This window comes from Microcebus murinus, chromosome 17 (genome assembly GCF_040939455.1).
Source record: "Microcebus murinus isolate Inina chromosome 17, M.murinus_Inina_mat1.0, whole genome shotgun sequence".
Lineage (NCBI taxonomy): Eukaryota > Metazoa > Chordata > Mammalia > Primates > Cheirogaleidae > Microcebus > Microcebus murinus.
In genome coordinates this window covers 13,538,187-13,566,169 of record NC_134120.1, presented here as the reverse complement: position 1 = coordinate 13,566,169, position 27,983 = coordinate 13,538,187, and the positions used below count along the sequence as shown (strand labels likewise).

Sequence of the window (27,983 nt, the reverse complement as noted above, 5' to 3'; positions counted from 1 at the left end):
AGTGACCCTATCAGAAGCTGATGGGACTAGACTTTGGGGGGCAGAGAGATTCTGTAATGTGTTCAAGGTCCACATTGAGACCACCTCTCATACTTGTTTGAAAGGTGGTTCCGGTTACTGAACTGGAGAACCTTACCGAAGAACCATTAGGAAATAAAATATATCCCGGGAAAATGAAGACATTTAACCAATCCTTGCCCCATGATTTTTTTCTATGATATAATTAGAGGCAGGTTGCCACTACAGCCTATAGACCAAATAACAACTTCAAATACACACAGCTGGGCACAGTCTGTTGGGGAGATCCACGATGCAGTGGTATCGAGAATATTGACTCTCAGGCTCATAAACAATGCCCTCTACAATTACCTGCTATAAAGGCAATCAGGATCTATAGATAATGGACACTATCAATCTAGGGTCAGCTAATTCTAATATAACTTGACCCATTGTAATAGTTCATCTTGAGGTATTTCTACAGAATAGATTTTCTACTTATAAAACTGTGAAGTGGCTAAATTCTCTGTTTCTGCAGTTGAAAGGGGTGTGGCAACAATGTGTTAAGAAATTGATAGTAAATGGTGTTTTTGAGAATAGCTTTAAAACCGATTCTCACTCTTCCTTCAAAAACAAAGTTGCATTGTATCCCTTTACATGAGTATATCATAATTTTTAGAATCATCTATTATTGCAAATCTGAATTATTCTAATTTTTACTGTAAGAATGCTAATAAATTCAAATTTAAATATGTTATCATAATTAGTTCCTTAAGAGCAATTATATAGTCATTTTAAAGGCATGACACATAATGCAAAATCGCCTTCCAGAAAGCTTTTGAAAGCTTTTATCAACCCATCTGAAGTATACGAGCAACATATGCTTAGCAACATTGGTTAGCTTATTTTTTAATGTTAGCCAACTTAATTGGTTGAAATGATATTTTATTACTTGTATTCTTCAGCTAATTGTGAAAGTAAAATGTTTTTCCTGTATTTATTAGTCATTTTGTTTCCTTTTTGTGAATTTCTCTTATTGTCACTAAATCATTCTCTTTTGGAATTATCTTTTTTGACACTGAGCATAATGATCTCTTAATATGCTAAAGATCATAAGCTCTTGTTTTCACATGCTGCCTAATTTTCATACATAAAAATATAACAATTTCTAATTATTTAATCAAATCTAACATTTTCCTTTATTACCTTTTATAATACTTTGGGATTATTATCCCAACCCAGTATTATAAAAAAAAATTTACCTACATGTTTTCTTAGTAGTTTTTATTTTGTTTCCCACACGTTCTATTAACCTGCATGGTTTAATTTTTTCCATTTGATTATTCAATGCATGGGGAGTAGATGGTGGATGGTGAAGTACAGAAATATAGACTATTTTTTACCCACAGTGAACCAACTTACTGAAGAAGTCTTTCTTGCCAAATATGTAATACAGATTAAGGTGGAGATTAATAAAGGGAACATAGTAAAAAGGAAAGGCGGAAATAAGAAGCTGAGCCTAGCAATTTCATAGTAGATCTTGAAAAAGCTTTAGAACTTCTAAAACCTAAAAGAGCATAGTTCTGAAAATCCCTATACTAAAGTATTTCCACTTCCTTGATCCTCTGAAACCACAATTGAAAGACATACCACAAATATAATAGTTGCAAGTTTTGGAGGGAAAAGAAGCCCTAATATGTAAGTATGTACATAGATATAAGATCCATTCTTTTTTTTTTTTTTTTTTTACAATGTTTAGAAACTGATGTTTATTTCCTGTCAACCTTAGTTCCATCTTGTTTAAGAGTTTGTGGAAAAACAGCTTAAGACCACTCAGAACACTTAAAAGTAAAAAAAAAGTTCTAAAACATAGAAAGTATATTCACTCAATCTGTTAGAAGGCTTTCTTTTATAGTCAGATTTTCAGGGCTTATTTTTCTTATTTGAATATGCTTTTAAATTTCTGAATCAGTTTTTATTTTATTAAAAGTAAAATATTTACATAGGTTAAAAAAAAAAAAGATGGCACTGAAAGACTTATAATAAAAGAAGCAATACCTTGCCCCAATCTCCAAACATAAACCCCAAAGTTGTTTCTTGAAGTATTTATCAATATATTTTTGCTCCCTCCTTACCCCCACCTCCCCCCAGAGATGCGATCACACTCTGTTGCCCAGGCTGGAGCACAGTTTCGACTGACAGGCACCATCATGGTGCAAGACAGCCTTAAATTCCTGGGCTCAAGCAATTTTCCTACCTCAGTCTACCAAGTAACTCGGACTACAGGTGCATACCACCATACCTGGCTTGTCAATATATTTCTAAGTAATATGTTTTTATAGACATTTATTGAAATTTTCATTCTATAAATTAGTAGTTGATTTCCCAGTAGAGTAGTTGAGGATTTGGTTTTCCTTAGACATATTCCCATCCGCTCTCCCTCCCTCACCCTCTCAACATAGTTAGAGTTCAATATTCATTAAGACAATAGCCAATGTTTAAATTTTTTGCATAAAATTTGCATAAAATGCATAAAATTTTTTCTACTGAGCAAAGCTGCACATGAAAATTTAATTCCTTTCTTATAGAACTTTTTTGTTTTCCTGGGTTAACAATTGCCTAGTGTTTTTGTTTTTCTTGTCTTCTCGATATATGTATCACTCATTTGTTCCAAATGCTCAAAAGATCTGTCCCATGCCTCTCAATAATTTATCCAAATACTGCAAGAGTTTCTCAATCACTCAAACACTTCATTTTTTTCCTGGGGCCACTGTGTGTTAGCCTGGCTTTTGTGGCCCAAGCCTGGTGCATAACTGTTATCCTGGGGCTGCTTCTTGCCACTTTCCTATGTTGTGTCTCTTTTCTCTTGGATCCAATATCTTTTTCTTAGTTTACTATTTTGCTAAAATGCATTGAATTTTTCAACAGTAATACTGGGTGCTAGAAGGCAGTGGAGCAATCTGTATCATAGATTTCCATATGTAGCCAAACTATCATTGAAATATGAAGGTAGTATAAAAACATTGTAAAAGGAGATGTGAATATAGTCATATGGTGAGACCTGGAGTAATAAAGAGATTATAGGTTCAAGAAAGAGGGAATTACCAGAGAACACCTTGAAAAGAATTAGAGAAAAAAAAAAATCTTCTCATACGAAATTCCCCCCAATCAAGGAAGTAAAAATCTAAGCCACCAGAGAGAATTAGATCATATCCTTTCAATTAAACAACTAAAAAATCAAATAATTTTAAGCCACTGTAATTTTTCAAATCCCAATTTTCTTATAAGATTTCCAAGCATTTCTACAAATGATTTTTAATTTCACAAATGATGCCACAGTTCCCGAACACTTCTGACACTTAAGAGTTTATTATATTTTCTGTTAAAGAATAAAAATATCTTTTGTAAAAGCTCATTGGCTTTTTTTTTACTTTTGTTGATGGTACCATCTTTGATTATCCATGCCTCTTAATATGTTCACTAATATGTTGCATATAGGAACAGATATTAAAATAAGTAAGGGAAAATATTAATTAAATCAAATTAAAAGCTTAAAGGCAGAAAGAATAATATCAAACTGTTGAATACTTTTTTACAGTTTAAAAATACATTGGCCCTTACTTAATACTTACTAAGCACCTAGTATGTGCCAAATACTGTACTAGGTACCAAGCATAAAAGACATCATTCATGCCTTTAGGAAGCTTACAATACGAGAAAAAGACAGACAAAACAACTACAATCCAGAATGATGAAGTGCCAGGACAAGAAATGCAAAAACTGCTTTGCAAAGATAAATGAAAAGGGAGGCACATAGGAAGTAAAAAAATTTTAAAATAAAAAACCTTACTCTAAACTATGAGGTCATGATAATCTGTGATAACCCTTTAAAGAAGATTGTTATCCTCATGTTTGAGGCTCAAAAGGTTTAAGCCAATTGCCCAGCATCACATATTGAGTGGCAGAACTAGAATGACATTAAACTAAGATGTCCTGATTGCAACTTATGCATCATGCTCCAAAAGAAAGATTTTTTTAAAAAGCATATATTAGAAGGCATGTTTTTTCTTTTCCTTCAACAAGACAAATAATAAATAGCAATGAGGGTTTTTTTTAGGGAGTTAGCAGGCAAATTTTCATTTTCTTGAACAGATCATCCACTTGTCTTCTTTGTGTCCATTTCTTATACATTAGAAGAATGAAAAATAAAACACCCACTATTTTTGTGTGCTAGTGAGGACTGTGTTCACTCTAAGGGAGAGAAGCTCACATTCTTTATGCCCAAAGCTGTTTTGAAGTTTTGGACTAAAAAGAGAAAGTTCTTACCTCTTTAAATAATCACATATGGAATGATGAATCTTTTTATTCCTCCTAAGTCCAAAACCAAATTTATCACCTAGCTTCCATGTAGGGCCTACTCCCAACTTCCTGCCATAACCCAAGTACTGAAGATAAAGTCCCGGTTGCTTCCTCTTTTCCCATACCCACGTTCCTTCATAACCAATTTGCAAGTGTTGGAGACTCTGCCTCCTCAGTGTTTCCAACATCTGGCCCAACTTTGCCTCCTCTGGATCCCTGGTAGAAGTTCTCCTTAGCAATTTTTCCTGGACTCTTCACTGATGTTCTCACCTCTCCAAGAATACTACTAAACAGAGATTTGATCAATATTACTTTGGCATGCTTAAGACCTTTAGTTGGCCAGGTGCAGTGGCTCATGCCTGTAATCCTAGCAGTCTGGGATGCCACAGCAGGAGGACAGCTTGAGGTCAGAAGTTCAAGACCAGTCTGAGCAAGAGCAAGACCTCCATCTCTACAAAAAAATGGAAAAACTAGCCAGGTATGGTGGTGCGCACCTGTAGTCCCAGCTACTCAGGAGGCTGAGACAGGAGGATCGCTTGAGGCCAAGAGTTTAAGGTTGCAGTGAGCTATAATGATACTACAGCACTACAGCCCAGGTGACAGTGTGAGACCCTGTCTCAAAAACAAAACAAAACAAAACAACCTTTAGTTGCTCACTGTAAACTGCCAAATATATTCCAAACACCTGGATCCAATGCCTGTATTTCCTGCCTCGTCTCTCATTACTCTCCTAAATGGACCTTATTCTCTAAGCAAATTAAATTATTATTCTCCCAGACAGGGCTTTGCATCCTAAACCTAAACCTTTGTATCTGCATTTTCTTCCACTTAGAATGCTCTCTTCTCTGTGTTTCAAGGTCTAGTTCATATGCTCCTTTAAACCTTTATCCTCCTGACAGAAATCATTTCTCTCTTCTGACCTGGCCTAACATTTTGGTTTTTAGGGATCTTGTGGTTCTCCTCACAGATGGATCTGTGATACAGTCACGTATTAAGCACATGCTATGGAGTCTCCCCTGAGGAGAAATCCCAGTTCGTCCTCTTACTAGCTATGTAGCATTTGCCAATACCCACGGTGTAAATTTTTTTTTATTTTAGCGTATTATGGGGGTACAAGTGTTAAGGCTACATATATTGCCCATGCTCCCCCTCCCCCCTCGAGTAAGAGCTTCAAGCGTGTCCATCCCCCAAACATTCCCATGGTGCAAATATTAATCCTTACACCATGGCCGGTTCCAAGGAGTCAGGAAGAGATGTGATAAATCAACTCTGGTGAGAGGTGGCAGGAGCTGACCTCAGCACACCATGTTTATTTCTGTGTAAAATGGGGAAATAATACTTTTTCATGGAATTCTTATCAACATTAAATGACAAAGTGAATGTAAATACTTAACACAGCCTGGCATATTATCGACACTCCATGTCCTCACTTCTGCTGTTACTGCTTCTGCCGCTGCTACTGTTGCTACAACACTGTCATCACTGCTATTAATGGTATTTATTAAGCCTATGCCTATTTATACTGCTATTTCTAGTAGTATTAATGGTAGTATCTCCTCCCTAAGCTATAAACTCCTCGAAGGAGGAAAAGTGACCTAACATTTATTGAGCACCTATTATTTTTCAGGCACAAGACATTAAACATTATGCTGGGAGTTTCATATATATTTTCTCACTTGATTCTGACAATCATCCTGTGAGACAAAGTCTATTAATTACCTCCAGTTTGTAAATGAAAAACTGAGACTGAATGAATTTAAGTTACTTGCTCAAGATTGCACAGCTAGTAACGTGATAGGGCTAAAACTCGAGCCCAATTTTGTCTGGCTTCACAATCCATTCTTTAATTAAACATATTTGACACCCAAATCCTAAGTCTTAATTTTACATAGCAAACTTACCTTTGTCAGAAACTCTTCTTCCTAGGAATCACTCTTTACAGGCCAGGGAAAACTATACGATTATCCTACTTTCCTAAAATTCTGTACAAGGGCAAAGTCATAAGAGAAAAAACACTTGAGCAGCAATCACTTGCAACTTCTTATCAAAGAAGAACATTAGCCAAAGAATTACATTTTAAATACATGCTTTGTAAAATGAATAAGCACACATTTAATTCAATTATAAATGTCTCATAAGATGAGGAATTAGTGAGCATGTGGAACAACTCTCAAAAGTCAAAATTGATCATTCTTGTCTAACTGGAGTCAGAGAAATTGCCCATGGACTGGGCTGTAGTTTCATTAGCTTGATTAAAAGTGAAAACTAGAGGAAAGGTAAAGTAGGTCAAAAACTTCCTGCCTCCTTGAGGATTAAAACATTTACTAGATACTAAGTATGGGTGAAAGGATCAGAAAGAATCTATTTGCCAGCCTCGGAGGATATGGAAAGAAAGAAGAGGGCACCCTCCATGGCAAAAATTGATTATAATCAGAATGAAAAGCAAAGAGGAATTGGGCATGAACTCTAGAGAAAGGATTTCTAAAGTGGAAATGACTTTTTTCATGACCTGAGCTATGGAATGGATAGTTAGAGGGTCACAGTGTATACAGGTGCACACAGCAGGTTTTGTTATGGGACTGACCAAGTTTTTGAAAGCCAGCTCTTAATTATATAATTCAAGCTTTCCACCACTTTTTCCCTCTACTCCTCTCAGCCACACGTGCACACACACACACACACACACACACACACACTCACGCATCCCCACCCTTATATAAAACTAGATATTGTTCCTAAATGTCAACTGAGCCTCCCTACACCTTCCCCTCACCCACATCCACCCCACAGTTCCATTTATGAACTCTGCAGTCCCATTTATAATACTGCACTCCCTCGAAGAGACCAGTTTGGTTGTGGGAAGGAAAGGGAGAGCAAGAAGGAGTGGTGGGAAGGGAAGATTTCAGAGAACTGACAACAGCTTGAGTGAACACTACTAAGAGCTGAATATTTAGGCTCAGGATTTCCACAGTTCTTGAAGAACTTGGTGTAGAAGAAATTCGTAGAAAAATAAATAACCAAACTTAGAAAAAGCAAGAGTGATGACCACCTTTTCTAAGAAATCTCTGTGGAAATTAAGTATTCTTTGTTTTTCTTCCTCTGTTCAAATTAAAAATAATAGTAATGATAGTATTGTAATTCCTCAATTCTACACACACCATCAATTTATTAATAGCTTGAGGGGTGAGGAAAGCACAAGAAATAAGTACACCCTGATATTAAGACACATCCCATTTCAGAAATGTTAAGTTGCTGGGGACGGATGGGCGGGGTGTGTGTTGTGAGTGAGGTGAGGCTTGAGGAAGGGAATGGAAGTGAGAGAGCAACTCAAAATCCAGGCAATCCAGTACCTGGACTACCTCTTCTGGCTCTGTCAAGAGGTGGTTGCCTCCACAGATGGGTGGCTTTGAGTAGGCTGACGCGTTGATGGCCACAGAAGAGCAATGGAACTGCCAATCACCTAATGACTGCCCAGTAGGAAACTGAGATGTGTGGAACCTTCAAAGTAAATGAAAATGACTTCCAGTCAGAGATCCATCTCAGCTTTCAGTACACAAAACCATTCCGTATACAGCCTTTCCAAAACAAATCCCCAGTGATGGATTTTGGTGAATAGCGCAGACGTAATGCAAGCAGATCCAGAAATGTTGAAAGATTATTTGCAGAGACACTGAAAATGTTTTCTTTATGGAATTCCACAACGGGAATATTGTTATCTGTGAACTGTGCACATTCAAATATATGATCATCACATGAACTTTTCACTCTAACTTACACCCATGACCACCTGTGCTATTCATTCCCTGGGGGTTCTGTGCTGTATACCAGATGATTTTCACTCCTAAGTAAAATGGGTTTGTTTACATTTCCCAAGAGAGAGCCTTGATTGGGAGGTTGAATAACGTTATGACATTGAGTTGAATTCTGATTTAATGTTGATGTACCTTATGGTGCACTGTCATGTTTCATTGTAATATCTAAGATCTCCATAACGTCTCTCTTTTCTTTTTTCTTTTAAGTGCATTTTTGAGGCACTTATTATAAGTAAAAGTGATAGCTTAAGAAATTTAGCTGTTTAAAACCATAACACTACTGTCTACATTTACCTCTATAAAGGCATTTGGCCACATCAGAACCTTAAAATACCCCCTCTTCATATGGGGAGTCACTAGCGGAACTGACTGAGCGCTTCTACAGAGAGATCACATGAGCTTTGCTGAGTAGCACTTCCATTAACCATGAAAAGTTCAGGAAAACTGGAATGACGAGGAAAGAAATCAGGAATACCATAAAAGCCCAGTTCATTGCAAGGAGAAAGCAGTAACCATCCCTCCCCCCTACATTTTAAATATCACAATGAATTTAAGTAACAAAATAAACAATTCACTGAGAGCACACTTTATGTACAACTTTAATTTCTTCCTACTGTGTTCATTACCAAGCTGTTTGCTTTCTATAGGGAGGATGGGGGGAGGAAACTTTTAAAAGACTCATTTAACACAGAAGTCAATTTCCACTAATGTATTCTTCACGTGGCATATGTAGTCTTCCAAAGCAGATCTATATATACGAATACACATATATATCTGTATCTTCTTTTATAAGAACAACAGCAATTAGATTAGCCCATCCCCAAACGCATTTATCGCTATTCATATCCTGTAGGGAAAAAACATGAATATGAGAACCATATTATTTATAATAATTGCAAACTGGTTAGTATTTTCTATAGAACTGTTTTGTATAAAAACAGCTCTAATTTGTGTAAAGAATAATCCTACTATTGTATAACCCAGCTTTTACCTTCTAAAAAGCCAGGCAGAGAGTGTTTTTCATGCATTCTGCCCTAAGGAAGCAGAAATAAAATGCTTTCCATCAACTGTCACTATCAAGTTATTTACGACAATCTTAGCGAGTTTGCAGGCCCTGCCATCTTTGTTACTTAGGGTTTGTGAAGAAGAATCTGAGAGGGCACTATCAGCTTTTACAGGATCACCAAGGGCTCCACAGGACCTCAACACCCCAACACCACTTTCGTACATGTGCAGTGAAAGCGAAGAAAATGAGAACTTTGCACTAGTGTGTAGGAGGCCAAAGTGGGCAAGAGAGGGAGATAGAAGCAGAAGCAACAGAACCACCTACAAAATATTCATCACAAAGCTTCCAATGAATGCTTTTTTCCCTTGAGCTCCTCAGATCATGCCTACATGTAAAAATAAGGGGTTTGAATTGGCGAGAATGCATTTCTGCTTTGCAAGACATGGGAGAACATAAAGGGCACTACTTAAGATCCCTCAAAATTTCCTCAAATTTCATTCTGTCCATAAAATTTAGCCAGTGGAAGCAGGATGGGGGTCATCTGCACACCTCACACACACATGCACACACACCCTTAGCTCCAAGCTGCTAAAACTAGCCAGAGAAAATAATCAATATGTGTGCTTAGGCAAAATGTACATACATGAAACACAGACATTAAAGGAAATACATTAAATAGAATGTATATGTATATATTGAGTTCTATCTTTGATAAGTGCAATTCATGAAAGAATTTTCTCTGCTGTTGAGTTATCGAATAGCTAGTCCTTCATTAAATTTCCTTCGATGGAAAAACAGTGTTTGATTATTAGAGAAGTAGGCTTAGCCAGAATCTGCTACCAAACAGTACTTATTGCAAATGTGAGATCTGAGAAATAATGTACATTATAAGCCCTTCCAGAATTTGGTCCCAAAGGTGCCCATGAAATAAATATATGCTCCAGCCTCAGCTCCATCATTTTTACACATGAAGCAGGTAATTTATGTGATTGTTCCAATGTCCGTTGGTAACTTGGTCATTTACGGACCACTTTTATCTGCGTTATCCCATCAGATTCTCATCATAGCCCAATGAGGTAGGTGGGAGAATTATTGTCGAGGAAACTAACACGCATAGGACAAGTCAGAGGTAATGAAGATGGAACCAGGAACCAAACTGTCTCTTAGTCTAGTGCTCTTTGAGAAATTATAGATATGTTTGTATCCTACAATATATGGGGTATTCCCTTTGCGGTTTCCCAATCATAGTCTTCTGGCAGTAGCTTTGTTGGGCACTGCCCTTTAGTCCACTTTCTAGGTCCTAAAGCAGCACAGCCATTTCTCATCGATCTTTTTCGTCAACTCATCTCCTGGGTTAAGATTCCTTCTTCCAGAACATTCCTCCTTACACAACATGAGCAAGGTTTCTGTCCACTGGTCCAAAGAGAGAGGGAACAGCTAATATTTGGTAACTCACCTTTCAGTAGGTGTTTCAGCACCACTGTTCTTTATTAGCAAACACATCACCCTCAGTGAGGTGCAGCTGGCTTACCTCTTCTTAACAATCAATCAAGCCCGGCGCGGTGGCTCACGCCTGTAATCCTAGCACTCTGGGAGGCTGAGGCGGGTGGATTGCTCGAGGTCAGGAGTTCGAAACCAGCCTGAACAAGAGCGAGACCCCGTCTCTACTATAAATAGAAAGAAAATTAATTGGCCAACTAATACATACAGAAAAAATTAGCTGGGCATGGTGGCGCATGCTTGTAGTCCCAGCTACCTGGGAGGCTGAGGGAGGAGGATTGCTTGAGCCCAGGAGTTTGAGGTTGCTGTGAGCTAGGCTGACGCCACGGCACTCACTCTAGCCTGGGCAACAAAGTGAGACTCTGTCTCAAAAAAAAACAAAACAAAACAAAAAAACAACCAATCTGCCTTTAGAGCTGGAGCTTGCAAGAAGCACAGCCTCCCATTCTAAAAAGTTCTATCGTCTCCCTAAGGTTTTTCCTTTTTATACGTTCTCATTGAAGTGATTTCCTATACAGAAATGAAATAACATATTGTATGAAATGATTATAAGATTTTTTAAAAAAAATTCTTTCATACGTTTCAATAGTCAGTATTTGAGAGGAAGCCCAAACCAGTTCTGATACTGACAGGTGGGAGTGGTAACTGAGTTAGCATCAATGCATTCACTGTAAACCACCTGTATAAATGAAGCATTATTTGGTTGCACGGATCTGCACTCTCCAAATACACACATTTGTTCTAAGAAGATGACAGTAGTTCTTCAAATTAACAGTGAAAACATAATATTAAGCCCACAAAAGACAATTTGGTTGTTTTGACAGAGTGACTTGAGTATTATGCCATCTCATTAAACCAAGCCATGTAAGGGAAGAAAAGGTTGATGAGGCCACAGCCAATGTGTGAGGTCACCAGCTAAATCTGACTTCATAGCAACAAAAGGAATTTGACTGATGAAAATGTATCCCAGGGCAGAAGTTAATATCCCTTTGCCTAAATGACTCTTTCAGGTCAAGAAAGGAAATGTGTTGGCCAGACTCTCTTGGCTTGCTCACAGTGTCATGTGACTAATAGCACTTTAAAGTCTCTTGTGAAGGATATAATGATTAACTGACCATTCACATCCTAGAAAGGTCACATTAGCAGCCCCTATCAGTGCTTCAGAGCCAAAGCAGTAGAGTGTGAAACTTGAATTCCACCATCAGCTCAGAGAATGATTAAAATCAGAAGTGATCCATGGCTGCTTATAAATGAAGTCCAAGGTTTCTAGCATTATCAATAACAAGAATAGGCACAAGATAATTGTGGATGGCAAAAAAAAAAAAAGTTTGATTTTGCTACTTTTTTTAATAAGCTAAGAAAAGCAGTTGGGCTAATGGAAATATTAGTTATTAGCTGTAAATTTTGGAAATGAATGCTATTTTTAAGCATTTAGGAGGCTGTCTGATCATAAATATTTCAAAGAGCACACTATTAATTCAAGCCAATCAATAATACAGCATAACCCTCCAGCTAAGTTACCATTGAGAAGAAATTTATTCAGCAATTTTATTCCCACTGAATCCATATCCAAAGGTTTGGGATTGATTATAGCAAGATACGTTGTCTTCTTTTTATCAAAACATTATTTATTGCTCAAACATTTCTAAAGCAATAACCTGTTATGACAAATTCTTTAATTCATTGAGTAGAAAACTGAATATTTACTGACATTTCTTGAAAACTTGCAACCAGCCTGCAGGGAAGAATTTGACATCATCACACTGTGTTTTCCTTAACTTGACAGGAAGTCAACTTCAAGCAGATTGACTTGAACCAGGATCTCATTTGGGAAGCATAAGTGTCCAACAAACTGTGTTTTTTATTATTATTGTTATTATTATTTGGAAAATACTCAAGTTTCGGTAGCTTATCATCCTCGACTTTCTGAAACCCTGGCAATCCCATGTGGACTTCTGGTAGAATGAGCAATGCAAAGAGCTGGCTTGGACTTGGCATGTCCTTGTACTTCTGGGGACTGATGGACCTAACGACCTCCGTTCTCTCGAGCACCCCAACACCGCCAGGCGAATTAGAAGCCCTCCTGTCACACAAGCCACAGTCACATCAACGGACCAAGAGGAGCTGGGTGTGGAACCAGTTTTTCGTTCTGGAAGAGTACACTGGGACCGACCCTCTGTACGTCGGCAAGGTAAGAGGTGCCAAGCAGGGGACCCACTTGGTGTCAGAGTATCAGACATTGAAGTTGGATGTGAATATGAATTGAATATGAATGTGTCTGTGTCCGAAGCCTGAGAAAAATATGAACTAGTGGCATGTTACTTTTGACACGTGGCTAAAATGTAACTTTTGCTTTGTCGGATATCAGTCAGAAAGAAAAGATTTATCTCCTTCTCTATGTCTCTGTCCAAAAACTTGAAATTAGGATTTAGAGGAAAAGCCCCTGACCCTGCAAGAGCCATCCGAGTCCCAAAAGAGCAGCAGCCTCCCAGGGGTGACAAGATGGGGAAGAGAGAAACTGGGAAATGCAGAGGGGGGAGTACAGGGGTTTTTTTTGCTTTTTATTTTTTTTTTCAAAGCATTTCCACAGGTATTGCCTGAGGCCCAAATTTAATGAAAAAAAAAAAAAAGGATCAAACATTTTTCATTTCAGAAGATCCTAGCATGTGCTTTAGGGTAGTTGGAGACAATCAATGAATATATTTATAAACTTTATACTCGAGTTCCCTTGATTTAATCTATCATCATTTCATTTTTAATCCTGGCTTTCTCCTGTGTTTACTTTATTTGGATGTTAATCAGGGACCATTCTGTGAAAGCAACCAAGTAAGAGAGAATGGGAGACACGGAACTAATTAGAAAATTAATAATTCATTCAAATGATAACTTAAACACTTGTGTAGTACAGAGGCTGATGGTATGGGTTTCACAGTCAGACACAGGTGGGTTCAAAGCCCAGCCCTGTAGGTGAGTTCCAGAGTGACTTTGGACAGGTCGCCAAGCCCCAACAGGCTGTGCTTCTGCAGATGTTGAACAGGGGCAATAAGAACTGCTATTTCTCAAGAGTTGCCTACACAAGCTCTTCCCTTATCACCCACTCGTTGACCCAGTCACCTGCCTTGTGTGCCCACTGCTGCACTGAAGCTGAGTTTTTCATCACTCCTCAGGGCCTCCCTACCACCCAACCCAATGGCCTCGGTGTGTGACACGTCCCATTCACAGCCCCGCCTTGTTCCTCCTCTTGACTTGCTCTCCTGTCTTGGCATCACATCCATCACAATCCCTGCTGCTCCTTCTTTTTTCCCAGCCTCATTTGCCCATCTCTTCCCGCCACCTCACCCCAGGTTTTGGGGGCTCACCAGCCTCACCCTGGCCCCCTCTCCACCCACACTCATTCCCTGGGTGGACTCACCACCCCTGGGGTTTTAAACACCACCTCTATGCCAAGAAATGCACAACCTCCATCTCTGGCTTAGACCACTCGTCCAAGCTTCCAGACTTATAAATCCTGCTACCTATGTGACGTCATCACGTTTTTGACTCTTAGGCTTTTCAAACATAGCATGTCTCACGGGAACTCTTGTTTTTCCTCCTGAACCTGGTCTGCCCTGGTCTTCCCTAGCTTAGCACTGCCATCACTCAAAATGCCCGAAAGCAGAGACCCTGGGGGTCATTCTTCCCTTTCCCTGCCTCCTTCTCTCCAACTGCAAATTCTGTTAGTCCTAAGACTAAATAAACCCCAAGCCCTTCATTTCCCTTATCTCTGTTATCTCTCACCTGGGCAAATATGTATCCTCCCAACCAGTCCCCTTATCTGCCCCCCACACTTCCTTCCAATCTATTCTCCACCATGATCTTTTCAGAAATTTATCAGATCAGGTCTCTCCCCTACATAAATGTCTTCAACGCCTTTCCTCCGTGTGTTGAACCCTACAAATGCCACCCGCAGCTTACAAGGCCATCCCTGCCTCCTGGTGCCCAAACATATCCCACGCTATTCTCTCCCTCGATCTCATGTTCCAGGGACATGGCCTTCGGGCAGTTCCTACAACTTGTCAAGCGTCACCTCCATGTCCCCCCACAATGAAATGTGCTTCCCCTGGCTTCTTTCAGGGTCAATGTCTCTTTACCCTTTGGGGCTCATTCTGAATCTAAGCCTTCCTTGGCTATTCTCTAAGGCAGGCCCCTCTCTTAGACTCTCACCACCATTATTTTTACACAGCTCTAAGCACAACCTACCGTATTTATTTTTTTATTTACATGTTTTGTTGTCTGAAGCCCCCACCTAGTCTAGAAGCTCAATGAGAGCAAGAACCCTGCTCCCTTTTCATCCCCAAGGCCTAACACAGCACCTCTGAGAGAATGTGCTCAAAATGATATTTAATGAATGAATGAATAAAGAAATGAATACCTCATGGTGTAGTAAGGATTAAATAAGCTAACACATGTAGAGCACTCTGCACACTACCTGGTCCAGATTAAGACTTTAATCATCATTATCCCGTAGTAGTGAATAGTAGTAACAGTAGCAACAGTAGTAACAGTACTGGTAAGAGTAGTAATAGGAATAGTAGTAGCAGGAGTTCACTGTGAGAATTTAGCAGCTCAGTAATGCATACCTAATGCAGCTGCAAATCCCCTGGCCTCAAAACCTGTGCATTTTCTTTGATTTCTCCTTTCATTGTCTCCTTTATCCTTCATGTATCTCAGTCACCATGTCTGTCCAGTATTTCCATGCTAGTTTCTCTCAGACTCACCTCTTCCTCTCCAGGCTCCGTCACTACCCGATCCTCTGTTCTCCATGATTAGATTAACTAAGCCCGAGGGGCCTATCTCCCTATGGAGAGGTCTTCCCATCCCTCCTCCAGGGCTCAGGACATTTATCTCCTTGAGGCACCCTTTCCTCTGACTAAGAAGGCATTGGAGCTCTCAAATGCTTATCAGAGCTCCTACCGTACAGTTCAAGGACACCCTCTTCCCTAATCCAGCCCTGTCTCACAGTTTCTCGAATCAGGTCCTCATCCCAATCAAGCTGAATCTACTTACTGGCCCTGACACCCGTGCCACCTTGGTCCCCACCCCAGATGTGTGCCCACGCTGCTGCCCTGCCTGGGACATGTGGTCACCTCCTCTCTTAAGCCACATTCAAATTCCTCAGGGTTCCAGGTAAAAGCCACTTCTACACATCCTTCATCTGCTCAGAATTCCAAAGACTTCTAGCTTCTCCATATTTGTAAAACGTTTCTCCCAGATAGACGTATAATACACGGCTACTGCCAAAATAAGCTTAAGCAAAGAATATGTTTGTACTCAGTAATTGCTTTGTGTGCATGTACAATTTAGGGCTCTCTTCCCTCCTCCGAAGGGTAGAAATGGAGACGCACCTCCCTAACCTCGTTTATAACCCCCTGACACTGAGTAGCTAGCACAGAACTGGCCACACAGAAGTGCAGAAAGACAAGGGTTTTTATTGGACTACCACAGTACTATGTGTCAGTCACATTCATGTAAGTGTTATAATGTAATCATTATAGTAATACTAGGAGGTAAGTATAATTAACCCAGGGAACCAGGCTCAATGAGGTTATGTCCATTGCCCAAAGTTAGACCATGGGTAGCAGTTAAATCCCAGGTAGAAATATCCATCACTCGGGAGATAAAACTGAAGCCGAGAGACGTGGCGTAGCTTTTCTAAAGACGCAGCCCAAGTTGACCAAGAGAAAACCCAGGAGTTCTGAATCCAAAATGCTGCTGTGCATTGCATCAGTAATAATTCCAATCAGTGTTAAGTCCAGAGACCCAGAAACTGAAACAAATCCAACGATAGAACAAATAAATGTTTTGGAAAAAGTTAAAAAAAAAAAAAAAAAGAAATATCCATCACTCTTACATAGAAGCCATAGGATTTCCTTTATATTAATCTACATGTGGCCAGTGGCTTTAGACTTAGCCCTGAGGACATACAGAAAAGTCAGTGGTGTTAAAGTGGGATCAGAAATCCACCTGAGCCTGACTGTATCCCTATCCCTTTATCTCTGATGTTGGGGAATACTTAGCTGCGTAGCACCCTCTAGTACTCACGATTAGTATACACCCTTTCCTAATTACCCCAACCCAGGATACACGACACCTGTGCATCTCATCAGTCATCTCAACTGATCCAATCAGCACACCAGCGTCCAGGGAAGGGTTTCACCCTGCATTGATTTGTTACCTCCACATGGAGAAGATAGTTACATATTCACTTACCCAGGCACTTTCCCCCTGTACTGTCTTTTGAAAGAGAATTCATCTACCTTTCATTCTCTTTACCCCAGGGGCATTCCGCTTGTCACCTTGAGCTCTGGAAGATGTCTGTTTAGAGAGCCTGCCAGAGTATTTGCTTATTTCAGAAAGGAGTATGGCAACAATTATCAGCTGTAATTGGTATGGCCTTATAAAATCCACAGTGGGCTTTCCAGGGACAAGGCGGTGTCGTGTTAAAGCTAGATTATATTGACATATGCAAAGAGGGGGGTGCAGAGAGCTTGTGCTTGTGCACGAATCTGTGGGTCCAAGTCATGCCGAGGTTAACAACTACATGGAAGCTGTCTAACCGCAAATTGTAAGCACGTGTGGCATTCCTGGAACTATTCAAGGCACTCTGAAAGATGACAAAAGGAAGGAAAATCACCCTTGTTTTCAAAATCCTAAGTCAACTAAGAGTGTTCAGATTCTACACACACTTCCATCATTCACTACTCCTTTGGCTGAAGATATTAAAGACTAAAGAATTATTAGGATAAGTGAGATATTCACCTGTCTTATTCGGTCTAAGAGATTTTTTGGGGGGAAAAATTGTTTTCCCAAGATGTGTTATATATAACTATGTGCTGCCAACTGCACTTAGAAGCTCCTTACCTTCCTCCAAATAGCTGGTGCTCAGTCAGTGTTAGTTGAATTAAATATGGATAAATATAAAGCACATTTTTATTACACTGCCAATTTGCTGAGTGACTTGGAGAAAAGCTGTTAATGTCTCTTCTTTGCAATTTTCGAAACCAAATGTGTATTCTATGGCTGGTAAAGCAGAATATTAAATGTGCACTGCTGCGTGGGTTATTAAGCTAGTGTCTCCCAGCTCTTTGCTCGCCTTTCCATACTCAGCTCCGTGGTGCTGGGGCTGGGACTCTCCAAACCACGATTTCTCCTTTTCCAACCTGCTCTGCTCCCCGTTAGGTTCTGCCCATAGAATGTACCAGAAGGAGACCAGGAGGCAGGAGGAGGGAGAAGGGACTTGCTCCTTTTACCTCCCAGCCTCATCACGCCCCCTCAGAAATGCCAGCATCACAGACAGCTGTCCCCTTCTTGGAAGCCTGAGCCCAGGTCTCAGGACAGGGGACAGGGCCCCTCTTCAACTCCTGAGGCCCCAGCCCCAGGGGCAGCACTCCCTCCTCAGAGGCCTCAGGCCCAGCCTGGAGGGGCACCCCCTCCAGACACTCACAGGCCAAGAGCCCCAAACTCTGCCCTCTGTCGCCCCAGCCAAAGGGGCATTGGCTGTTTTTCCCTGGAGTTGTTAGCTCTCTGATGGTATTTCCTTTACGCCTTTCAGTCCTCCATATTAAAGTCTGCTGAAATAACGTGTAAGTTTTGTTCCCTGACTAGACCTCGAACCGATACAGTTACATTCTTCAGAAATCAGTTCTGTGTGGGCAGACCCTGGCCCCGTCAACCGCTGACAGCATCCTGCTTCCCCGTGGCTGTCTCTCCCTCCTTCCCCGCTCCCCTGCGCACCCGCGCATGCGCAGACGCGCACTCAGAAGCTACTGAGAGGTGCTTGCTAGCACTTTAAAAATGAACAGCGCCGTTCCACAAACAGCTTTAAGCCCTAACCCTGTACCCTTCTTCCAGTAAAATTCCACTGAGCACGCACTACGTGTCAGGACCCCCACTAAGATGACAATCACATGGCCCCTGCCTTCAAGGAACTCACGGTCCAGACACCTCCTCAAATTCTTCTCCCAACACAGGTGAGAGCAAAGAAAACAGATCCGAGCTCCAGGCCAGACTCCGTGTGACTCCAGCCGGGAACCCCAGGAACCGCGTCTCCCCTTCAGCAGCAGAGTGTGGCTTCTGCTATTTATTAAGCACTCCCCGCAAGCATGTATGCCTGGCCTATGATGACCACAAGTGTGCTTAGTTTTTTAAGGCTCACAGGACAAACTTTTTTAGATGACAAATAGATCACCTCAAAACAGTACTGGGTATGTCCTTCATGTCAGCTTCTATTCCCCCCCCCCAAAATAATCTGCCATTCCCTAAATTAACCTATTTCATTCTAAGTCCTATGCTACATGCCTCAAAATTATAATACATGTACATATATTACATATGTAAACACACAGGCACCCATAGTTTATATATATATATATATATAATTTTAATTTAAAATACATCCCGAGATCCTTGTTCTTCTCCTCCCAATTTCATTCCTCTGCCTCGGAATACAGTTCCAAATGGAATAGATTTCCATTTCTTTGTACCTAGTTCCCAATAAAATGGCTTTCTATTCCACACAATAATAGCTGGACACCTCTACTTTTTAGTAACTGCATAAGTAGAAGATTTGGATTGTACAAAAAAAAAAAAAGAAGAAGAAAGAAAAAGAATGATAGTACTGAATACAGAATGAGGAAATGTGAGAATTTCATATTCTAAATAGAATACTTTAAGTAGAAAATAAAATCCACAGCTATTTTTTCATTCAATTTTATTCTCTTATTTCCCTTCTCTAGATAAGACACAACTGAGTTTCTCCAGGCAGCAAAACCGTTGCCTGTGTGATTTGGCCGTGAGTCAATTTAAGATCAGCTCAAAAGCCAGCCACAACCTCAAAACCCATCCCTGTCTGGGGATGCTGTGAATACATTTTCAGGAGTCTTGTTGGTGTCCCTGCCATTTAATCCACAGAGTAACACTGTCCCGGCCATGCTTCAGGTGGCCTTCTGCAGCTTTTACCATTGGACTATGCATAACAAAAAAGCCAACAGGTTGTTTTTACCTCCTCTCCTGCACTCCAGGAGGTTTGAAGGGAGCAGAGAAGAGCTGGGTATGTTAATACCCTTTCTCTATGCACGTATGTCAGCAACATAATCGGTCCCATTTATAGCATCCCTATTATGGGAAAGTACTGTGCTTTACGTACCTTAATCTCTAATGATCCCAACAACCCTTCAGAGTAATTATTAATGTTCTTCTCCACATTTAAAATATGAGGAAATTAACAGTTATAAACATAAAATAATTTAGTAAAAGGCCCTCAATTTATAACTGGTACAGTGTCTGGGCCAGATATAGTGGCTTCCCCACCTTAAACCTAAATCTGGTCATCTGTTTTATAAACTAATCTCATGAACTTCATTGCTGAGCTATGCAAAGTGCTTACAATCCAAGCAACAACAGATTTAGTGGTGACTGACTAAATTTAACTAATTTTTTGTTGCCCCCTTTAGAGACAAAGAAACAATTACCCATGGGATAGCAGAAATTGCAAGGCTCTTACCACCTATACACATTATCTATACTTAGATATTACAGAGACAGAAATATCTAGGCCTGAGATTAAAAATAGTGCCCCTGGACTCCTTTTGAGAATTATTAAGTAATCTGGAAAGGAATAGAGTTGGATAGGCAAATAAAAGCATTTCCCTAACTCAACCATCCCCATATAGATTTAAGTGACTCAATTATGAACCCAGAACTGGTCCCACCAAGAAGAGAGACACATTGATAGAAAGAATAATAACCAGCAGTTAAATTCCATTTGACACCTAAAACATAAGGAAGCATAGTCCCACCGAATGAAACTACAGAACTGGGATCAGAGAATCGGAGAGTTACAAGGGTCCATGGAGGTCGATAGTATTCCCACTACAGTGGCCTTAAGCTAGGTATGAATCACTTCATCAGCTTTTCAGCCAACTTGAATCATCATAAAAGATTTTGATATTCCAAAAATTAATTTATAGCAATTTTTAAAGATGTTTAGGCTTGCCATTTTATTTTTTTCTTAAAAGGGAAGACAGGGTTCCTTCTTATTGGACTTGCTCCTATTCTCACTTTGGGGAACTATACTTTCTGGAGTTCCTGTTTTCTATACTTCTCAGGGAGAGGAACTGTAAAATATAATAGTGACTAGAGGAGACTGAATGTGATGTGGAAAAACTTTACTTATTCATCAGCCTGTATTTGTTCCTTGATACAATCGTGTTCAGTGCATAGTAGTTCTTTGTAGACAAGCTTCTTAAACATTTGAGTGGAAAAAAAATCTTCCTACATGAAGGGAGGTCATAAGTTTGTCCCAAACTGAAAAATTGATTTATTTCCAACTCCTGTTCATATCCATAATGAGAATTTGGTGCTTTTTACTCTCCAGCTTCATTCAGACATGGACAGGGGAGATGGATCCATCAAATACATCCTCTCGGGAGAAGGCGCAGGCATCGTGTTTACCATCGACGACACCACTGGAGACATCCATGCCATTCAGAGGCTCGATCGAGAGGAAAGAGCCCAGTACATTTTGAGGGCTCAAGCCCTAGATAGGAGAACAGGCAGGCCAATGGAGCCAGAGTCAGAATTCATCATCAAAATCCAAGACATCAATGACAATGAGCCCAAGTTCCTGGATGGACCTTATGTTGCCACTGTGCCAGAAATGTCACCAGTGGGTAAGGTGGCGATTCACTGATTTTCACAGCAAGCAGTTGCTCTACAGGAGACTCATACACACACACACACACACACACACACACACACACATATGCAGAGAAGGAGAAAGAGTATGTGAGGAACGGCTCACAAATTATAAAACTGAACCAAAATGGCAGGAAGCTACTTAGACATTGGAATCAGCCATAATAAATAATAAGGCTGAATCAGCCATAATAAATAATAATAAGGCTATTACCATTTTTCAGCTCTGATTCTTTAAAAACAAAAGATTAGATAGAAAAGTAGATAGATGGAATACTTGATTCACAAGAGTATTTTAGTATTACTAATAGAGCAATGAAGAACCCAAAGCCTGTGTTGTCCTTACTTATTATAAAGAATTTAAAACTCAAATAACTCTTGTCCCCACTAAATAGGTACAAGATGAGGCCAGGCATGGTGGCTCATACCTGTAATCCTAGCACTCTGGGAGGCGGAGGCAGGACAATCACTCAAGGTCAGGAGTTTTAAACCAGCGGGAGCAAGAGTGAGACCTCGTCTCTACTAAAAATAGAAATAAATTAATTGGCCAACTAAAAATATATAGAAAAACTTAGCCAGGCATGGTGGTGCCTGCCTGTAGTCCCAGCTACTCGGAAGGCTGAGGCAAAAGGATCGCTTGAGCTCAGGAGTTTGAGGTTGCTGTGAGCTAGGCTGATGCCACAGCACTCTAGCCCAGGCAACAGAGTGAAACTCTGTCTCAAAAATAATAAATAGGTACAAGATGGGAGTTGTGGAAGCTTGCCCTAGACTGGGGACTCTTCCAGTGAAGCAAACATAACATTTGCAAGTGCTCTAAGACTGACCATTCTGGATTGCACCCAGACGTTAGCCATCGGGCCTGAACAGGTTTCCACCACTTCTCTTCCTCAGGTACCTCTGTTATCCAGGTGACAGCCACAGATGCTGATGACCCAACCTACGGCAACAGTGCTCGGGTCGTGTACAGCATTCTCCAGGGCCAGCCATACTTCTCTGTGGACTCCAAAACAGGTATCTGATGCCAGGGTCAAATCAGGGGTGTTTGCTTTTTATTCCCTAAAAATTTACAGCTGCTGCTATGACATGCCCAGTTCTCCTTTTCAAGGACTCTCCAGGGAGTGTATTAACCAGAGAAGATTATTATGAGCTTTAGGATTAAGAGAGCCAACTAGCTCTGCCCTGCTGGGTAAGAGCAGAACTATGCCCAGACAGTGTGTGGTGTCTGACTGCCGCAGCCAAGCACCTGCCTACACAGAAAATAGCCCCTCACTAGCCCTCCAAAACTCCTGTGGTTGTATCTATTCCTAGGGACTAAGGTCTTATAACTCCACGATGACTTGAGAGGGCTGACACATTCACCTGGGCTCCCCAGAGAACAGAATCATTGATTGTGGAACTAGAAAGAGCCTTAGGGGAATCCTCCAGTCCATCACCATTAGCTTAATGGATAAGGAAGTCGGGAAACGTGAGCTAACAAAGTTCATCTCGTGGAGACAGGATCCTTGACGTGTGATCAGCTCTTCTTTCCACTCAGCCTCTGCAGCAAGCAGAGAACAAGGCTGGAATGGATGGTTACTGGGGAAAACAGGCCTTGATGAGGGGGAAACAGCACACGAGATGTGGCCCCCCCAAAAGGCAGGTCCTGACTGGGCAGCTCCAACAGGGAGGATGGCAGGGAGAAGTGAATGGGCAAGGAGCAATGTGGCAGAAAAGGACTAAGAGAAGTTTGGGGGTTTTGTTTCTTTGTGTTTGTTTCCATTTTACCTAAGAACTTTGACTACAGAAATTATGTTTTAATCTATGATGATTCCCTTTAATACTGCTTGAGTTTGGCAGAGTAATTATTATATCATCGTTCGCTTGCACTTGTGCCAGGCTTTCTCCTTTGTTACATCCTTTCAGAAACATTACCATATTTTAGCCTCCTAATATGAACTAGAAAAATATATAGGAAATATTATTACACCCATTTTATATAAGAGAAAATAGAAGACCTAAGAGTAATTAACAAGGAACTTGAATAAAGAAACGTACAGCCTCAGAGCAAAGTTAATGGTGAACACTCAAAGTCACTTCTTTATTTGAAAGAGAAAAAACACATTTCTATTAATAGCAACCTGATAGAATTTTTCCCCCAGAAGTCCTAAGGGGAATGACACATTCAGAATTGTATCATAAAAGTAGTAAGTGAGAGAGTGTAAATTAGTAGGAGGAAAGAAAAAAAGATTGCAGTGAGGGACTTCTATAAAACAGTAACTTGAACAATTCTACTAATGGGGGCAGGGACAATGGAGGGGTTCCCAAAGGGAAGAAAAATACAGGCAGGAAGACAGTAATGTGTCCTTTATATCCTAAGAAGAATCTTACATAATTTTGACAGTTCCCAGGGGGCATTTGTAGTGTTAAGGTCAAAAACACATGAAAAGATAGTCATTGCTGTGCCCATAGGGGGCATGTGAAAAAGGACAATGCTGTGTATTTCACTTTAGAATGTTATTACTAAATGCAATATATACGTTATGGGAGTAAACTGTGGACAGATTTTTGTCCCTAGTCCCTTCCCTCTCCATGCAAAAGGTCTGTTTAGCCAAGGGTCACAGTGTAAACCTGCAGTAAGTAAGCCTTTAATCTTTGCCTGGAGTGTATAGAAGTCAACTTTTCTAAGTGGAAGGGTTAAAAGGCAGATAAAACATTACTGCGCATCCTTGGCAGGAGCACAACACATTTCAATGGATTGTGGTTTAGACCCCTCTTCTTAAGTGAAACCGTATCATCACACCGAGATGCTGCTACTCAGTGTCTGGGGAAGTTCATTTCTTACGCATGGTAAAAACAAACAACTCATAAAAGAAGCAGAACATCTTTTATGTCCTAGCTCACGGAATTCAGTAAAGCACAGAGGTAAACAGGAGAACACAACAAAACAGAATGAATATATAACAAAAGGAAAATCCAATCAGAATTCCGACCCTGCTCACAGGCAGTGGGGAGGCCAGACAAAGCAGAAAAGGAGTGAGTTACCTAAAAAAGAGTCATTCACGCTGCAAGGGCTCTAGGGGCTGCAGAGCTGAAGGAGAATTATCTAAATGCACAGATGTGCAGACATACAAGGTTTTGTTTTCTGAACCCAAAGCCCCCCGTTTTCTTTGGTGAAACACAGCAGTCTGAACTCGCCTTGGACTGCGGGTGCCCGGGTCTGTAGGAGAACCATTGCTGCCACCTCCTGGCTGCTTTCAGTAATGTCGCCACCGGAAACCAGCACACCTTCGGTTTCAGCACAGAGCTTTTTCTGAAGCTGGCATTTTTTACCTCAAGTTTAATAAAACATGGTGACTTGCATCTCACCTCTAGGCATTAACAGTGCCCAGGGGAGAAACACAGAAACTGATCTTTTAAAAACTAGACCTGTTACTTAAGATGATGGATATACCAATTACCCTGATTTCATCTTTACATATTATATGAATGTATTAAATTATGACACATACTCCCAAAATATGTACATATATTATATATTTAAAAAATAAAAGAGTAAAAAAAAAAACCTATATCAGTGGCTTTGCTTTTATAAACAGTCATTTCTATCCTGCAGGTGTAATTAGGACGGCGCTCATGAACATGGACAGAGAAGCCAAAGAATACTACGAAGTGATTATCCAAGCCAAGGACATGGGAGGGCAGCTTGGAGGACTAGCCGGGACCACAACGGTCAACATCACCCTCTCGGATGTCAACGACAACCCCCCGCGCTTTCCCCAGAGTGAGTACCTGCCTGAGTACCTGCCGCAGGCGAGCAGAGCCCAGGCCAGAGAGACACGCCTGCTACGTGGCGCTGCAGAAAGGCCAGTCTGAGTGTCCTTGTTAAATTCCATTATTCATGGATTCCTTTCCTACATTCGCCATGCAATTCTCACATAACCATTCCCCTTCTGGCTCCCAGCTTCCCATAGTACTAATGTTTGGGTATTTCTCACACTTTTTTTCACTATCTCCTCCCTATGAAGCCTTTTTAGATTTTTTTTCCTGATTGCCACACCCACCCACCCACCCCACATAAAACTAAATACTAAGGAATGAGATTTGCCGGATAGAGTTGAACTTTGGTGGGCCACAAACTATTATGATAGCTAAAATTTTTTTTCATGCTCCCCCCCCAACCAATTTATTTTTGCCCCCTCCCCGGAGGATGACATTGACCTGTTGAGAACGCATGCGCTCAAACCAAGCCAAAGCTGTGGACAGCACCCACCCGGTGGGGCTCTGAACACGAGGGGCACAAGATGCTTGAAACCTGGTCCCTGCCCCGGTAAAGCTTAAAATCCACTTGCAGAGAACACATTCTATACACAGGAAAAGTTAATAAGCCAATAAGCAGCACTAGTGTGCCACTTGCATAGCACAAAATGATGCTTTTACAATAAAACCAAGAGAAGGAAGGCTCACAGAAGGATGAGGACTCAATAGACGGTTGAGGAATATAAAGGATTTAGGTAAGCAGAAAGGAAAACATTCCAGAAGGGGGAAGCTATTCATTCATTAAAAAATATTTGTTCCAGGCATCATTCTAGGATAGGGGACCCAGAGCAGTGCATAAGACAAACAAGATCTCTGCTCTCCTAGAGTGCGTTTGAGTACAACAAGCCTGCATGTAAGAAAAATATAAATATATAAAGGCCTAGAAATAAAGTTGCTGATGGCATTTTATGTTCAAAGCCCCTAAAACCGAGACCTGTTCTTATAAATGTGCTGTATTTCTACTGGAAGCCAGAGAGAAGTTTTTAAGCAAGAGAGAGACATAAAGAGAGGCAAATTTGGTAGCCATGTATAGGATGGGCTGCCCAGGACAGAGACAAGAAGCAGGGAGTGTGTTAGGAGGCATTTAGAGTGGTCCAGATTGGAACTGATAAAGACTTAAGGAGGCCGGGCACGGTAGCTCATGCCTGTAATCCTAGCATTCTGGGAGGCCGAGGCGGGCGGATTGCTCGAGGTCAGGAGTTTGAAACCAGCCTGAGCAAGAGCGAGACCCCATCTCTACTATAAATAGAAAGAAATTAATTGGCCAACTAATATATATAGAAAAAATTAGCCAGGCATGGTGGCGCATGCCTGTAGTCCCAGCTACTTGGGAGGTTCAGCAGGATTGCTTGAGCCCAGGAGTTTGAGGTTGCTGTGAGCTAGGCTGACGCCACGGCACTCACTCTACCTTGGGCAACAAAGCAAGACTCTGTCTCAAAAAAAAAAAAAAAACAACAAAGACTTAAGGAAACATGGCAGGAGGAGAGTAGTGGGACAAGTAAGACATGGACTTCTGCCTCTTGATTTCTTTGCCAAGAGAACCGAGGCAGAGGGTGGAGTCAAAGATGATGACAATGCTTTAAGTCTGAGTGACAGGGAGAAGGATTGTGCTACTAATAGAAACAGAGGATGCATAATGGAACCAGTGGCAGCGAAGGAGGGAGACAAATTCAGATTTGAATATGAAGTGACAGCAGGACAATCAGGTTGAATGTCCCTAAGGAAGGTGGATATATAGAGCTTTGACTATGGAACGGAGCCCTGGAATGGAGATGTGGGTTTGAGAAGCAGATGCCTGAAGGGAGTAGCTGGAGAAATGAGAACAGGAGACACAATTCCAGGTGAAAAATTTAACCAGGGAAATGAGGTTGAAAAAAATAAATAAATAAACTAGAAACAGAAAGAATCAAGCCAGACTAGCCAGACTATCAGCTGAATAGCTGCATTTTAAATCAGCCAGACCAAGTCAACCTTCCATAGTATGGATGTAAATACAGAAAGAGAGCTCAAATATTTACATGCAACTGGTATTCGCAAAGTCCCCATGAGTGTTCATGGTAGAAAAAGGCAGGATAGTAGAGAAGCATTTCACAAAGAGAGTAAGCAGGTTACTGAGTTGATCGATCCTACACTGTACACCACAAGAGCACCATGGAATGGTTTGTGAAATACCACATGCATGGACTTTTTCTTGCTTTGGTGATCCTGTGGGTTCCATCTTTATTATTTCATAGATGGTTCACACTGCACACACTGTAGGGTACAGATTCTTGAACATCATTGAACTATTTGGCATTTTAAATTTGACACTAGACAGGTATCTCTGGTAGAAGCAGAAGAGGCAGGAGAAGCAAGTTATTCCTTAAGTACAGAGATTTGTACACATTACAGGGGAGTCATGCCACCCCAAGCATGGCAGCTTCACAACAGCAGAACACAATACAAGGATAACTGGGGGTTTCATCTTGCCCCTGAGCCAACATCTTAACACCATTCCAAAGCATACATTTTGAGTTGCTATTTTTTCACAATACAGTAATAATGGAGAATCTAGGATAGAGTGAAAGTACAGATTATGTTTCATAGAAGACAAAATGTAAATGTATAAAGTAATTTAAATATCTGTGTCTCTAAGCATTCTTTATGCATTATCTCTGCTTCCTCTAAAATGGTCATTATTTTTGGACTTTAAAAATTTGTCTCATCTTGCCATTAAATATTTCCCCATCTATTGGCTAAAACTATGTTTAGATGATCTCGGCATACCCTAAACTTATCTT

The 27,983-nt window shown here is 40.7% G+C and overlaps 1 protein-coding gene across 1 annotated transcript in view; it reads left to right on the top strand.

Moving 5' to 3' along the window:
• CDH20 (cadherin 20) overlaps positions 1 to 27,983 on the top strand; it is a 198,176-nt gene that overhangs the window by 135,530 nt on the left and 34,663 nt on the right. Inside the window, exons 2-5 of the mRNA XM_012774498.3 lie at positions 12,461 to 12,865; positions 21,089 to 21,383; positions 22,300 to 22,419; positions 25,001 to 25,168. Of these exons, the coding sequence (XP_012629952.2) occupies positions 12,620 to 12,865; positions 21,089 to 21,383; positions 22,300 to 22,419; positions 25,001 to 25,168 (829 nt within the window). The 5' untranslated portion in view covers positions 12,461 to 12,619. The remainder of the gene's footprint in view (positions 1 to 12,460; positions 12,866 to 21,088; positions 21,384 to 22,299; positions 22,420 to 25,000; positions 25,169 to 27,983) is intronic.